Source organism: Gekko japonicus, unplaced genomic scaffold, assembly GCF_001447785.1.
Source record: "Gekko japonicus isolate JY-2015 unplaced genomic scaffold, Gekko_japonicus_V1.1 scaffold691, whole genome shotgun sequence".
Taxonomy (NCBI): domain Eukaryota; kingdom Metazoa; phylum Chordata; class Lepidosauria; order Squamata; family Gekkonidae; genus Gekko; species Gekko japonicus.
The window spans coordinates 254,051-270,977 of record NW_015175990.1 but is presented as its reverse complement, the minus strand read 5'-3'; the positions used below and the strand labels follow the sequence as shown (position 1 = coordinate 270,977).

General features: G+C 40.5%; 2 protein-coding genes across 2 annotated transcripts in view; both read right to left on the bottom strand.

The window, feature by feature from the left end:
* KMT2C (lysine (K)-specific methyltransferase 2C) overlaps positions 1–5,152 on the bottom strand; it is a 110,689-nt gene extending 105,537 nt beyond the window's left edge. The window contains exons 1-2 of the mRNA XM_015426350.1: positions 5,134–5,152; positions 2,250–2,962 (exon numbers count right to left, since the gene is read on the bottom strand). Coding sequence (XP_015281836.1) covers positions 2,250–2,894 — 645 coding nt within the window. The 5' untranslated portion in view covers positions 2,895–2,962; positions 5,134–5,152. The remainder of the gene's footprint in view (positions 1–2,249; positions 2,963–5,133) is intronic.
* LOC107123156 (histone-lysine N-methyltransferase 2C-like) overlaps positions 5,117–16,927 on the bottom strand; it is an 82,603-nt gene continuing 70,792 nt past the window's right edge. The window contains exons 8-12 of the mRNA XM_015426343.1: positions 14,692–14,863; positions 13,565–13,679; positions 10,327–10,499; positions 8,920–9,080; positions 5,117–5,238 (exon numbers count right to left, since the gene is read on the bottom strand). Of these exons, the coding sequence (XP_015281829.1) occupies positions 5,117–5,238; positions 8,920–9,080; positions 10,327–10,499; positions 13,565–13,679; positions 14,692–14,863 (743 nt within the window). The remainder of the gene's footprint in view (positions 5,239–8,919; positions 9,081–10,326; positions 10,500–13,564; positions 13,680–14,691; positions 14,864–16,927) is intronic.

The window sequence follows — 16,927 nt, the reverse complement described above, 5'->3', positions numbered from 1 at the left end:
TTCAACACCTGGAGGCGGAGGTATGTGCACTGTTTGCACATGCATAGACAATGCTTTGGGTTTTCTTTGGTGGGGGGGGACTTAAGCCCCCCAGTGTCTGTTTTCAACATTTTCAGATTTTTATGCAAACCTGGGGAAATCCCTCAAGTTTGCAGAAATATCTGTTTATAGTCAGTGTGGCTCCAATTAGCAGATTTAGATACCCAGAGACGGGGTTTTCATTAGTAGATATACAGATAAATATGGGTCTGTGAGGAATCATATAGTGTACACAGAGGGAGATTCTGAAAGAATATACTATTTGGAAATTCACATACAGCTCTCCTCCAGCATTTTATAAACTCTTAGTAGCTGGATCAGGCAACTATTCATTGCCTGACCCTTTTAAAATTATTCAACTGTGCTCAGCATTGCATGTCTCCGGTAGCATGCTCAATCATCATCATGCCATACATGGAGGGGTTTTCCCTTTTCCACCTAGATAATTTATAATATACTTTCTGCATACCCGAAGAATCCCCTTGGTATGCAGAACCCCCTAATTTTTTCTATGAGGGGTCTGGATTTATTTCTTTCACAAGCGACCCACTACACTGTTTACATAACAGTTACAAACTGGGAGTACTATGAGGGGCACATAATGTATTGGGAAATCACCCTTCCCTTGCAATATATACCCCGTTTACTAAGAAATGAAGAAATGACGAAATGGGGAAAAGGGAAAATCCCATCTTTCCCTGCTTGCCACAGCTTTATTCTCTTTTGCCCTGCCTAATTGCACATTCCTCCCAATCACACACTTTCCTTCCCCCTTCCCAGCCCATTTGTTCTGGCTGAGGAGAAACCAAGGTTCTTAGCCCCTCCCCCCCGGCGGAATGTGTTATTTGCACATGATGACCACTCGTTGCTATTACATATATGATATTAGTCCTCAAGTGATACTTGCAGGGTATTTCCACATTCTGGTTGTCCTTCTTTGGCAGAATACAGAGAAAAGTGGCTCTACAATGTTTGCTTCTTAGGACACTGTCACCTGTACAATAGTAAGCAACGTCTTTCTGGTGTATGAAAAACACACCAAGTATTTAAAAAGTTAGGAATTATTAATGTTAGCTGTTTTCTAGTGTTTCTCTTTAAATTCATGGAAGTTTGATAGTTCTCTGATATCTTAGGTTCAAACCATATTGTTCTAAAGTCAAAGCGTGTTCTCATGCTCAGGATGTTTGAGTACCGTGAAAGACAATGATTTATGCAACTACAAACAAAAACAACTTTATGAAACTTTTTCTACCCCAAGAGACATTACAATTTGGCTTGGGGTAGAGATGATATCTCAAATGAAATATGTATTAAATTGTGGGTTTTTTAAATCAGCTTTTAAGAGTTAAATATACCATCAGCATTCAGTTACAACAGAATCAAAATAATTTTATCTAAGAGGTCACAAAGAAAAAATCAAATTTAGAATTGTTATGGGAATTTATGGGAAAAATAAGTTCCAGTTTCAGAAGCAATTTCTAAAATAAGTGATTTTAAAAAATAATTGGAAACACAATACAGTAGTGCTAGGGATGTACTCTCTCTTTCTTTTACTTATGATTAGCTGGACACAGATAAGCAGAGAAGTTAATTAGGTGTAGAAAAGAAAAATATGAAGATATTTACTAGACCCCAACAAAATAAATTATCTGTGCAATCTGTTGGCTTTACAGAACAGGAATACATGATGAATCTCACATTACCTGTATCTGAAGAAGTGTCCTCGCACATGAAATCTTATACCTTGAATAAAACTTTGTTGGTGTTAAAGGTACCCCTGGACTCAGACTTTGTTCTGCTGCTTCAGACCAACACGGCCACCCACCTGAATTATTTATTCAAGGATGTCAGTTTTTTCATTCATAAGCAATAAAAGTTTGCTTTGGATACCAGAGCAGCCAAAAAAAATTAGTAATGTTAAAAAGTATGCCAAAGTATAAGCCCTTAGTGTATGAACTAAAAAAGAATTTGTGTGATGGGTGCTTCTGCACCTTCAAAAAGTTTGCTATGACAACAGCCTGAAGTTTTTCCACACAGCAACTGTAAATCAACATACTTAACAAAAATAGCACCAAATCACCGCAGTCTTGATATTAGTCAGAAAGTAACACATGACTCTCTGAAGACCATAAACAAAGTGACAGTTCCTAAGAGACCATTAAATAATAAAAAAACTGGGTTTGTAACAAGTTTCATTAAAACATGCTTACCTGTCTTGACCTTGGCCTCCCAGGAGAAAACTTCCTTTTGGTGATAGCTGGTTTTCCCATGCCAATTTTTGGAGTGAAAGATACATATGTTCCTGGAAGAGTTGCTGAGGATTCTAGCGATGAAGCTTGACTGCGCATCATGTCATGTGAAGAGCCTAACTCTAATGAAGCTGCTGGTGAGGAAGACACACTTGTCTTGTTTATTTCAACAGATGATGGAAATGAAGAATATGTCTCAGCTGGTGATTTTAAAGATTTCTCTCCTGATGGTGAACTGTCAGTTGCACAACTTTCACTTGCAGGAAGAGATGATGTTTCATAATTTTCAGGAGTGTTACCTCCTTCTGCATTTTGTGGCACTATCCTTGCTTCTAGTTGCTCTTCTTTTCTGAAGGAGGGTCTCTCTTTGTTTACCAAAACGAAGGTTTCCGGCATCTTAGCTATGGTGTCAGGTGTCACAGGTGGAAGCTGACATTCCTCCGTGGACACTTTTAACACCTCAGTTTCATCCTGTGATGGCTTCATTTCCTCTGCTTGCTTGTCTGATACTTGCTGCATTATATCTGGAATATTCTCAGCCACTTCCATCTGTTTGTCAATGCAATCATCATCAAGCACGGGACTCTTTTTAGAGGATGGTTCCATTTCATCAGTACCAAAATGATCAGAAACTTGCTTTTCCAGTTCACTACTCTTTTTGTCTATTGAGATGTCTGAAACAAATGGGGAGGGCGGGGTATTAAATAAATAAATAAATCTCATTTTAGCCTTAAATGATAGTATCATTGGTAGAACAATTATCAGGATTTTACAAAATAAGAGCTATGTGAACATCTACATTTCCCCCTAAAAATGCAAGAGCGGATGTTGGTGCAATAGTGACAACATCTAGAAATTCTGGAGATATGTGATACATACATGATGTGTCCTTGTCTTGGGTGAGATGACTGGTCTACCAAGGTCTACCTACTTCAACTGGTAGTGACTCTTCAGGGTATAATACAGAAATCTTTCACATAACCTGCTACCTGATCCTTTCAATTGGAGATGCCATGGATTGAACTTCCTACCTTTTACATGCAAAGCAGATGCCTTAACCAATGCATCACAGCCCCATCCCTAAAGCCTTGGCCTTAACTAAGGTCAATGATTTTGAAAACAACCATTTTATCTGGTAGCTTGGAATACGTTGCTAGTATGCCATTACAGACTGGCCTAAATGTCTCTTGATTTCTATTAATGTCTCTTAATTTCTATTAATTACAGTGATACATTATCAAAGACAATGAAGAATATAATGGCTTCTTTGCTACTAATTCATTAAAATAATTTAACTAGAAAAGAAAAATTGGACCCCTGCACATTGATTTCGAAATGAAAATTCTGGATGGTAAGAAGATACCTAAGAGATGCAATTAAAGCGAACCAGCAAGCACTGATATGTGTTCAATGGTGCCCTGAAAGAAACAGCAGGCCAAATCAATCCAGTAAGAGCTCTGCCACCATTGGCCACCATTCCCCCCCTCCAGGAAGCCCATTTGGTAAGCTGCCTTGAACCATGTGGAAAGGCACCGTGTAAATGTTTTAATAAATATAAACAAATAAATAAATAAGCATAGAATGAAGGCAGCAGCCTCCCCTCATTGTTTCTCTCCTGCAATTGTTATATTACTGCTCAAGAATGGCTAGGATGGTGCTCATGGATGCAAATCATCTGACCTTTCCCCTCCCTCTACAGCTCGTGTCCCCTGAAGTCACAATCCAAGTGTTAAAGGACCCACAAGAACAGTACGGGGAGGATGAAACAGAGTTGTGCACCAGAAGGGGGGAATCAGTGCAAATTCTCCCACTCTGTTTTTTCTGTTGGCAGAAGTGTCTTCTGCAACTAGAAAATTTAGCAACACCATTAAACTTCCATTTAACCACTGAATTTCCATTTAGTTATCATGGTTAAAAAGGGATTAGATAATACCGATCATACTTTTATAAACCTCCATTAACCCTCCATAATCTTCATTATTTCTAAACCAGGGCTGCAATCCTGAGGATATTTTCCTGAAAGTAAGCCCCAGATAATAACACGGGACTTACTTCTGAGTAGGCCTTGCTCCCTAAAAGTGCCCTGATGAACTACATGTTTATCATTGATAACCTTCAAGTACTTAGCAGCTGAATATTTTAAGATATTAGACGGAAGTAAAGGGGGAATGCTACAGCAAACTACCTAAATCAATTCTACAACGTAGTCACTGAATCACCGAAGGCCATGTTTAAACATACTGTTATTAAACTATATCAGTAACAACTTTCATTTTGCTTTGGTCACTGATTTCACATGAAATCCTCATATTTATCATCTATATTACCACCGGGATCTTTTAACTCAGCTTCTGTGGCAGCTCTTACAGTTATTTTCTCCCTCTATTATGTTACTCAAATCTGCTTAATGTTTTAAAATTCTTCTGTTTTCACCGTCCTCTGAATTGGTATCCACAAGTTTCTCATTCTACTAAGTGACTGAGCAGAAACCTAGGAGCAGTCATGCCTTCAGAAAAAAGTACCCAGTAATAAACTTTAACTTATTTACATATTTCTTCAGATTGTCTTAGAGCATTTTATACATTGATGTAGAACATGATTGTCATGGAAAATCAACAAATACTTAAAAATATGTACAAGCTTACATATTCATGGTTTTCCTGCCTACTTCTCTTATAAAAGTCTTTTTCTTTCTCATCACTTGAGTCTACTACTCCACAACTGACGTCTAGATTCTCCAAATACTTTGTATTTTCTAAAATCAAAAACCTTTTCTAAACACACATGGCCAAAATAGGGACCCCTACATAATTACATACATTGTCTTGCTACACAATGTTCTTACCATCTACGATGCATCCAATGGCCGACTCTTGAGCAAGGCTGCTGTCCATTATTAGCTGGTCCTTCTTTACCATATCATCTGCACCATCTTCTATTTCCATTTCATCTGCACAAACATAAGCAGCAGAAAAGAGTTTATCAGTCTTGATGAATTTATTACATTTCCCTGTTGTTAGTAATTGCTATCATAGCTTGACCTTTATTTTAAGAACACAAAGTGGTATTTTGACAGTGTGGTTTCAATGAGCTAGATTCAGAACAGTTCTATTCATAAATTAAGGGAATTTTTTCATGGTCAGCTATACCACCACATAAGCTTCTATATGGGATTAAAGTGTTTCAGCGGCATGGTGAATTACATTCGCCTTACTTTTGCATTACGTTTGCTAAACTTTGTAGCTGCAAAGTTAAATTGCCTTTGTATGAATTCACATTGCCATCTAAGAATGATCCTGCAAAGAACTTGATCGCTTGCTGATTTCCACAGACTTTAACAATGTGTAGCACAGGAAACTTTCATCCTGCCTGAATGACTCCGTAAAAACAGAGCATGAATTTTCTACTTGATCTCTAGAGTTTATTCTCAAACTAATAATCTATCTTTTGGACTCAAGCTCACTGTGATGTACATTAGCTACAAAGACCCTACACATGAACATACTTCATACTAGTTACACTCATTAAAATGCACTAAAGCAAGTAGGCACAGAGAAAAGGTCTCTACAGGAATATTAAATCTTATGAGAAGACTCGTAGAGAATATTATTGTAAAAAGTCATAACGAAGGCCCCTTTTTATATGAAATAGCCCAGAAAATCCTAAAACTGCTGCTTTCAAGTTGCTATTCTATTCCTATATGAGACTCCAAAATAATTAAAGTGAAATTTAAACTTCAATTTGAATAAAATGATAATTTACATTGGTTTCAAATCTGCGTTAAAGTACTGATCTCATGAGTGTATGGTGCAACGTAACTATATATTATACTTTGTTATTCAAATGACAGTGCCATTTTTCATATGAGAAGAACACGTTTCTCAGTTTTTCTTCCAGTTTGAAATAGGACCAAATAGGACTAATATACTTTTTCTACATGGCATTATGTTCCACTATCATTATAATATTATCATTGTTTCATTTAGAACATTTCTACACTGTCTGTCCATGGGACCTGCCTGAGGCAGCTTACAGTATCATCATGATATCATCATATATTCTAATAGTCAAGTCAGCCAAATCTAAGGATAGCTAAATCCAGTGACTGGAGCTGTGACCGGATCATCATCTTATATTCTAATAGCAAAGTCAGCCAAATCTTTGGATACTTAAATGTGGTGACTGGATCTGTTAACAGCCAAGACAAGTTTTTCCTACAAACCTGAAAAGGGCCACAAGGTATGCAGAAAAATGTGAAATCTTAAAAAAAAAATAAAAATAGGATTTAAAAACCTAAAAATGATAAAAGGAGTGCCTGTAGCTTTAAGCAACCTCAGTGATTGTTGCTAGGCAACCACAATATTCCAGGCTGTATTTGTGTGAGTAAAAAGGCAGGGGGAGAAGGCAGAGTCCTTTTGAGGCCTATTTTGGCCTTTAAGGAGGTATTGATTGGGGCCAGGCTATACGGTTGCCAGCTCCAGGTTGGGAAATTCTTGGAGATTTTGTGGTGGAGACTGAGGAGGGTAGGGCTTGGGGAGGGGAGAGGCCTCAGCCTAATATATGCCATACAGGCCACCCTCCAAAGCACTTATTTTCTCCAGAAGGACAGATCTTTGTCATCTGGAGTTCAGTTGTAATTCTGGGAGATCTCCAGGTCCTACTTGGACACTGGCAATTTTAGGCCTGGAAGTAATCTCTGGGTGACTTGATATCACCCAACTTCCATGACTAAACTAGGCCTGGCTGCGTGCTACCGTTCAACAGCAGCCAACTTATGAAAGCCAATGTGTTAGAGCTTCGGAGTAGGGTCTGGGAGTCCCAGGTTCAAATCCCCATCTTTCTCTAGAATCTAACTGGTTAGTAACATACTTTCAGCCTAACCTACCTCACAGGGTTGTTGTGAGGATAAAAAGGAGGAGAGGAGAATAATGTAAGCTGTTTTGGTCTCCAGTATGGAGAAAGGTGGGGTATAAATGAAGAAAATTAATAATAAATATAGATGAAGATTAGAGGGAGATGAAAGGTAGGATAGTGAATGGCTGAGAAGGAGAGAATGAGCAGGGAAAGGGGAGAGGATACAGGGGTTGCCAGGAAAAGGGAAATAATGTGGGGGTTTCAGGGGAAAGTGATATGCCCCCCCCCACAAGTCCTTTAGGGTTCCCTACCATGGAAGTGGGTCTGGCCCAGCAGCTGGTACCACACAACTGAGCCACATTTTTCCTAGGCAGAGGCTGTGAGAGGCAGCTGAAGAGAGGGGCAGATAAACGTAGATTGGCTGTTGGGTAGGAAAGAGAGAAGGAAGCAGGAAAAGGGGAGTGGCTATGGGGACTTTCAGGGAAGGCAAAGACAAAATAGTGGGGGAGGTGGAAATGGGATGCCCCTCACAAGTCCTTCCAGGTTCTCACTTGTGAACATAATAAAACCTAGCACCTTAACAATACAATATACTATAAAAAAGGTAAAGGTAAAGGTTCCCTTGCTCGAAAGCCAGTCGAATCTGACTCTAGGGTTGCGGTGCTCATCTCCGTTTCAAAGCCGAAGAGCCAGCGCTGTCCGAAGACGTTTCCGTGGTCATGTGGCCGGCATGACTAAACACCAAGACGCACGGAACGCTGTTACCTTCCCACCGAAGTGGTCCCTATTTATCTACTTGCAATTTCTTGCTTTCGAACTGCTAGGTTGGCAGGAGCTGGAACTAGAGACAGGAGCTCACCCTGTCTTGCGGCACCCGGGTCTTGAACCGCTGAACTACTGACCTTCCACAGCCTGCAGTTCAGCGTCTTAACCACTTGAGCCACCGCAGCTCCTTACAATATACTATAAAACACCATAATTAAAATCCATTGTTAAAAACCCAGCCTGACATAAAAACATATAAAACTGAGCAGCTTAACATAAGTTTAACAGTTTTCACAGTAAAAGGAGAGTGTAAAACTCCCCAGATATTCCACCACAAAGGTACAACCCCTATAATTTGTCCCTGACTGCTACATTTTGGAGCAGTTTTCAAATGCAGTCCCACATAGAGCACATTACACTAATCTAACCAGGATGTTATCAGAGTTCGGACATAGTGGTTGCATCAAGCTTTTCAAGGAAGGGCTGTAGATGAAGCTGATAGAAGGTGCTATGTGCCACAGAGACCTCACCTTCCAACCACAGGCCAACATCCAGCAGCGCCTCCAAGCCCGCACCTTCGGGGGGAGTGTGACTCATCCCAGGAAAGGCTGATTCCTCAGTCCTTGAGTAGCTTTGTCACAGACCAACGACATCAGCCTTGTGTAGAATAAGCTTCAATTTAATGAATGTCACCCATCCCCATTACTTTCTCCAGCACGATCGGCTCAGGACTTCCACAGACCCACCTGACTCAGCTGGTAAATGTACTTCATTTTTAAAACATGAGAACTATCTTGTAATTAACTCCTGAGTTAGATTATGCTATACACAATGGCATTGAAAGATATACTTGTTCTAAAGTCGCACCAATTTAGAGGTTAACAATAGTAGATGAACACTTGTTTAAATCCTTCCATGTTCTTGCTGTACTGATTACAATAGGTTTACCCTAGGTAACAGACAGACAAGAAGCAGGTGGGGAACAGATGACGTGCAAGAGAATGAGTTTTACCTGTGCCAGTTTCAGGAAGCAGTTGGGCAGTCTCCATTATATCACATGGTTGTGAATGTACTTCTTCCCCTTCTGAATGTTTGCAGAGACTGCAGATATACTCTTTTAACTGAGCATCCAGGTCATTATCAGGAGGTTTGTCACATTCTATGTGAATCCACCTGGAGAGAAACATAAATTAAACTTATCTATTTAAATGTTCCACTAAAATCCAGGGGGAAGCCTTGTGATACCGGAGGAAGTTTAAATGAATAATACCAAAAAAGATCTAAGAAGTTACAATGCAGATGCTCAGCCAACTTTTATACCCTGAGCGCCCACGCTCTAATGGGTACTACAGTAGCTTTCTGTATGTAATTCTTTATCAGATGTAACTGACAAGATTCATTTCTGGATACATAAGTAACTAAACAGCTAAACACCTGTGACCGTTATTTTTATTTATTTGTTATCAGAACTTATATTCCATCTTTCCCCATGGCATCTTTTTGTTGTTGTTGTTCAGTCGCACAGTCGAGTCCGATTCTTCGCGACCCCATGGACCAGCTCCCACCAGGCCTTCTTGTCTTCCGCCGTCCTCTGAAGTTGGCTCAATTTCATGTTCGTTGCATCGATGACACTGTCTAACCATCTCATCCTTTGCCATCCCCGTCTTCTTTGACCTTCAATCTTTCCCAGCATCAGGGTCTTCTCCAGTGAGTGCTCCCTTCTCATTTGGTGGCCAAAGTATTTGAGCTTCAGTTTCATTATCTGGCCTTCCAGGGAACAGACAGGGTTGATTTCTTTTAGAATTGACTGATTTGATCTTCTTGCAGTCCAAGGGACTCTCAAGAGTCTTCTCCAGCACCATAGTTCAAAAGAATCTATTCTTCGGCACTCAGACTTCCTTATAGTCCACCTCTTGCAGCCATACATGACTACTGGGAATACCATTGTTTTGACCATGCGGACTTTTGTTGGCAGGGTGATGTCTCTACTTTTTATCATGCTATTTAGGTTTGCCATCGCTTTCCTCCCAAGGAGCAGGCGTCTTTTGATTTCATGGCTGCAGTCACAGTCTTACAATACATAATTAAAACATCATACAACAATGAACCCCTGAATTCTCTTCCCAACCTAACAAAGTCTAGGAACATACAGTAAACACAACGAAATGCAAGCTATCCATGTGGACTGAATTCATCTTTCTGTTATAAAGATCTTGATGGTAAGTCCCATTAGCGGCTAGCAGTAGCTGCTGTGATTATGATACCAAGGGAATTTTCAATGGATTAGTGTTGGGCCCAACAAGTAGGTACCAAAAGGAAATTAAAATGTAAAAATGAGCTCCCATTAAAGGTTTGGGGCCATTAAGAACAAGCACCAGATTTATCCCACTCTTTAAGACTGAAGGTTAAGACTTCTTACCTTTTGCACATATGGCAACGCAGCTTGTCTTTTTGCAAGTCTGGATGGGATGATTTTTCACAGAAAGGACAAGGTAGGCTGTCATGCTGATGGTAACAACTGTCACACATAAGACAGTTGTGATGCCACTGACTACTAGTACGTGTGCCACATTCTGCGCATATCCTGCAGTTCTGAAAAACGAGAGAAAATAGGCCCTTCTGTGTTTATCATAATATTCTATGGCAGGGGTCCCCAGCATTTTTGACCCTGAAGGCACCTTTGGAATTCTGACAAAGTAGTGCAGCCACAAAATGGCTGCCATAGGAGGCTGAACCAGCCACAAAATGGCTGCTGCAGCTTGCCTTCAGTCACATAGCGAAGATCCTTGTGCTCTGGTGGCAGCTGCTGCCAAAGCAATGGTTTTAAAAAATCTGCACAGCCAATCCAACCTCCGATGGCCAATCAGAAGCTTTATTCAGTAGAAACCCCAACTGGCCCCAATGACTTTCTAAAAACATTTGGCGCTTGCCAGGAAAGGTGTTGGTGGGTGCCATTGGGGAAACCCATGCTCTACAGCACCAAAACAGTGGTTGAGTAGAATGTTACACGTGGCTTAAAAGAAGAATTTAAACATACAACGAGCCATAACTAGGAACCTCAATCACTCAAAATTTAGACTTGGGAAATCTTCTCACAGTGCACTACCACTTTACACAGATGTCTTTGCTGGCCACTGTTCTCCCTTGCAAACAAAAACGTCTGCTGATGGGCTCCACATGCACACGGGAGTCCTCTCACAGACACTCTCTAATGACATTTTTATGCAGAAAGAAATCAGACCATCTATATCTCCCATTTCTTCTTCTGAACTAATATCTATGCAAGCATAAGTCACATAATAATATTCTGCTGCTACAACTGAAGAAAGAAAGGCATTCGTCTCAGTCCTCAGACACACACGAGATATTCAGTACTGCCTCTCAATGCTCCCCTCTAAGCTGTAAAGTCTTCTGAGCAAAAATTCTACTTTGTGACCTACTGGCATTAAAGGGCTAATTTGACAACTGCATAAATAAGTTTGCTCTGGAGCCATCCTTCCTGAGCTAAGACAAAAATCTGTGAGCTGGAGGCTAAAAACTGTGAGCTAGCTCAGACTAACTCAGTTTAGAGGGAACACTGCTGCCTGTCAACATAGAGTTATGCAAAGAGAAAGTGAGGACTCTCTTCTTGGCCTCAGCCTTCCTCTCCTCATTGTACTAGACTGAGGATTCACATCAATCAAGTTTTAGCTTTTTCAACTGAGAAAGTCTCATTTTTACACATGTAAAGAAACAAAGGATTAAATGAGAAACAGGGAATTCTATATTAAAAGCAGTGCGTAACTCCAAAAGCCTCCTCTTCAGTTGGACCAATTTGGATATTGAATGTACCATATAGTTTATCAATAATTGGCTTGTACAACTGCCAATTAATATAATAACGTTTCTTATTATTTTTAATACAAGTGTGAAGCTCCTGGAATTTCTGGCTGGCAGAGATTCCATCTAGCATCAAAAGCATCTGGCTGGCATGCAATGAATTCCCCATCCAGGAGGCAAATGAATACAGGGAAAAATAACTAGTGTCTCAGGGAAACAATGCAATGTATTACTATTACAATACTATTTGACAACCAAACATTCATACACTGGTAACATTCTAGCTTTGATTGATCATTATGGGCCACTTTTAATATCCATATTTCACCACCTATAAAGGTAGTTTACAGATCTACCTTCAGTCCTGGTTAAGAATCCTGGTTTGTAGGGAAGAAATAATCTCCAATTTATACAGGTGATCCTATTTGGATATCATGGCAAACTGGTTTGATTAAATGATTCAGAAAGCCATTAACATAGAAAACAGACAAACATTCTAATCGGGTTAAAAATACCCCTATGAGTCGCTCTTTCGGCCGAGAGGTCGGAGAGTGAGGCTCCCGCCATGCCCTGCCCCAATGGACCTTGCTGCGTGAGCGACCCCGAACGGGGTTTAGCGGAGCCACCAGACGTCACCGAGTGATAAAGCGACCATCCGGAAAAATTGAAAAGAAAAAGAAAAGATCGGCTTAACTGTGAGTTGTCAAAATGCAGAGAAAAAGAACTGAAAATTGTTTTCCCCCCCCTCCCAGCGAAAAAGGCGAAGAGGTTAATCCTCCATCTATACAAGCGAAAAAGAAAAGGAGGGGGGGGATGAATTGAGCGGACAGTGATGTTTTCCTTTGATGTATTTGAAAGCGAGAAGCTTGTCTCTCTGGAGCACATTTTAAGAACTTTCTAAAAGTAAACAAAAAAGAAAAGATGTCGGAGCTGGGGACATTAGAAGCCCTCCCACTGTTGGGACTTCCGTCTGGGCGTTTGTTTATGTGCAAGAGCCGGCTGTTGAATGTTTGGACTGTTTATGGCTGAGAATCCGACGGGAGTTTTGCAAAAAAGATAAGTTGGAATTGTGACAGCGAGAGTGCCTGATAAGCGCTTATAAGTCAACAATTGCGAGGAGGACCCATAGAGAGTCTGGGAGCGAATATAAAAGCGAAAATGAAATTGATACCATTCTCGAAAATGGGGACCTCCGGGGTATGAAAGGAAGAGGATTTATAGTACATGAACTGAGCGTATTAACAACAACCCGAAGGAGGATCTAACAAGCCGGAAAGACAACAGAGGAAGCTCCTCCACGTCAGCGATAGTAAAAGTACCCAGCACGCAAAGAAGCGGTTCTGAATGTGCACAGAAGAGACCCCTTTTATTAACAGAATCTCAAAGGAACATTACTAACATACTAACAGAGAATACATGTAACAGGACTAAGAAAAGAAGTTTGGCAACACACAGAAGAAGCCCAAGAAGATTAATTGGACATTACTAACAGTTTAATTTACCAGTTTATATATCACTCAGCTTTCTCTTTCTCCCACTGTCTACCCCTTCCTTTTTTTCTTTTAAGCGAAATACCTCCCCTTTTTAGGGGAGCCAATAAAACCTTTATTAAAAAAAAAAAAAAGAAAGCCATTAACAGCACTCTGTGTGTGTGTGTAGGGGAGCAGGGAGGGTGCTAGCACAGCAACAAGTCTGATTAGTGTTCATCACAAACAAATCTCAGTTCATCACAGCTGGACATAACCTAGGCTCAAAACACTATGGAAAATGAAATAATACGATAAAAAGAATATTTCTGTTGTTGGCATCAAAAACAATAACATTATACTTAAACTCACTTTGCATTTCCAGCCATTTGTTGGTACAGAGTCCATAACTGGTTGTAAACAAAAGGTGTGATACCCTTTGTCGCATGTATCACACACAAGCATCTTGTTATCTTCTCCGGAATGCCTAAGGAAAGGGGTCAGTGGTTTAAATCTTATTAGGCAAGAAAGAAAAATATTCCTTAAGAATTAGTATCGCTTTGGAGCAAGACAGCAGGGCACAAACGCTAACACGTGTGTCAAAAAAACAAGATAATTAAAGGCTAGATTCTCAAACTAAATACACCTCAGACCCCAACTAACACTTTTCTCTACTAGAAGCAAACACATGCTTATTATCCTATGTTACAAGTCACATACCAGTGCAATGTGACAAGCCACAACTTTACACTGAGGTTGCAAAGAGTATGCCCAGAAATATATCATAGACAAGGAGTTCTAGTACTCAGTGTTTATGTCGAACCTGTCTTAGACTATTAAGGAAGAGTGAAAGGACAAGTAAAGGTCGATCTCTGAAACCACATCCACTACCCCAATTTATACAGATTTATTCCATCTCCAAAGCCAATTCCACCAGAGAGTCTGCTGTGCAGGAGTCTGGTAAGGAAATGAACGGAATCCCCAATGCACTGTGGACCTCCACACTCACTGATTACAAACCATCTTTGAGCCCAACAGAATTTGACAGAATAAAACCATGTAAACTTGGATGAAAGAATTCCTACTCACATATGTGGAAGAAACTCAGGTTGGTTAGGGGATAGTAAAAAACAAAGGCCATTCCCATGTATTTCCACTTCCCCTTCCACCTTTATTTTCACTCTTCCCTCCCTCTTTCCACATAATAAAAAAGGTCACAGCACCTATTCTTCTACTCTATACCCTGCCCAATACTTAAAAATATACTGCTAACCTGCCCTTCTCCATATCTGCCTTGGACATTGCCTTTATAACAGTCTCGCCTTACAGGAATTGCCCACCTTTTGTTTCCCTTACTTCTATTTATCAAGCCCTGGTACTTACAAGGTTGTTACGGGTTTCTAGGGATGATCCTCTTCTTCCTCATCACTTTCTGTGATAGTTAGAATTTCTAGTGTGGATGTTAGCATATGTATGGACCACATTCCAATTTCACTTACTTGCAGTTCTGGCACACTTTGCAGTCAGGACACTGCCAACCTGCCCGTTTTATAGGTGTCACTTGGATATCCAGACACATCCCATGGTAATGCTGCCCACAGGTAGTACAAAAAAGTTGATCTAGGAGGTCTCCAGGGCTATCACACAATGCACAGTTTGCTTCTTCCTTTGCTACAAATTAACAGACAGCTTTTGAATCATTTAGAAAGAAAACTTTAGAAAAAACCAAAAAGATATAGCTTTCAATTACATTAGCGACTTTATCTCAAGTATTATTCCAACATTACTTAAAGACTGCAGTCAAATCTACAAAATATTATGAAAGAATATATATTGGAATTAAAAGACAAGTCGCTTCTGTATGGATACATGGAATATGAATATGGAATACATATGAATACATGGGTTACATCATTTATCAATGAAATTCTACTGTTAATTTCCTTACTTTTGACATCTATATCGCAGCAAGTATGATGGTTATTCCTATAGTAGCAGTAGATCAGGAATGATGGAGAAGATGGGCAGAAAGGACTGGTTTTCTCCCCCTATTCCTCACCTATTCTGTTAAAGGCCTGAAGGATGGTAAAGTGGGGGATGGGGAGATTTCCTGCTACTTGGTGTTTATAATGTTGAGAGCAACAAGAACAGCAAATGACACGGGTATGGCCACAGTGCACTCTCTACCATCTAACATAGCCTTGGAGAGGCTACTGCCATCCATATGCAACAGCAGTTTACTTACAAATTTGATTGCTTGTCTGAATTTTAGATTGTTGCTCTGTTGATGCATCTATGTTTTATTGCATTTATTCTGTTATATTTTAACTTGTTGTAAGCCACCCTGAGCCTGCCTATGCGGGGAGGGCGGGAAAGTATAAATAAATAAATAAATAAATAAATATAATAGTCTCAACTATAATGGATCAATGGGATGTTTTGCTGTATTAGCAAATTAAGTTGTTAACATGCGGGTATACTCACTACTGCAGCAATGCAACTTCCTAGGCAAGTTGCATCAATGTTGTAGGAAAACCTTCAAAAATACTTTGGCTGAGCGTTACACAAGTACCACTGTGCACAGGACTGCTGCCTGTATATGTCAGCATCATGAGAATCAATAAGATGCTTACTTCAAAGAAAGCAGTAGTGGGGTAGTAAATAGGCTGTATCTAGATTAGTGTATGTATGTATGTATGCATGCATATTTCTTTTCCTTGATATTATTCTTCATTCCTTTTCTTCCCTCACTTTTCTAAATCACTTTTACTGCAAATGGCAAAACACTCCTTTTAGAGCAGCACAATTCACTAGGAAATTCTCAAGGATCAATTTCCTCATACAAAATACTTTGTTATTACATTATAGATCTGACTAGCAGTAAAGCCCGTTGTGGAAATAAATACAACGAGATCTAGAAAGAGGCTCTGGGGGAGTACTCTGGCTTTGGGCAAACAGTGTCATTTTGCTGTGGTGACCTCAGCAGGGTATAATGACAGAGTCCACTGTTTTCTCCAGAGGAACTGATCTCTGGTCCCTGAAGAGCAGGTGTAATTTTGAGTGATCCGTAGCCCTCACCTGGAAATTGGCAACAATTGTTACCCAGGACGAAATGGCTGGTTTGGAGGGTGGAGTCTATGGCATTCTACCTGTCTGAGGTCCCACCCCTCCACAAACCCCACCCTCTCCAGGCTCCACCCCTCAAATCCCCAGGAATTTGCCAGCCTGGAGTTGGCAACCCCATCTCCTTCGCAGGTAACCATCAACCTACCATTATCTGCCCCTTTGACTTCAGCTGACTTCCGCTCTCCCTTCTGCAGAGCAACTGTAATTTTGAGTGGTCTCCAGCCCTCACCTGGAGATTGGCAACAATGGTTCCCCATGAGGGACTGAGTGGTTTGGAGGGTGGAGTCTATGGCATTGTACCTGTCTGAGGTCCCACCCCTCCTCAAACCTCACCCTCTTCAGGCTCCATCCCTCAAATCTCCAGGAATTTCCCATCGGGAGTTGGCAACCCTATCAGGATTGGCCCCAATATGTTTTCTCCCAAAGGCCAAAGTAGGTGACTGGACCAAACTAAGTTGCCTACCATCAGGCACTGAGGGGAAAGTAGGGTTGCCAGCTATAAGGAGGGAAATACCTGGAGTGTTGGGGGGTAGATTCTGTAGAGGGCAGCATTGGGGGGGGCGGAAGGACTCAGCAGGTATAATGTCATAGGGTCTACCCTCCAAAGCA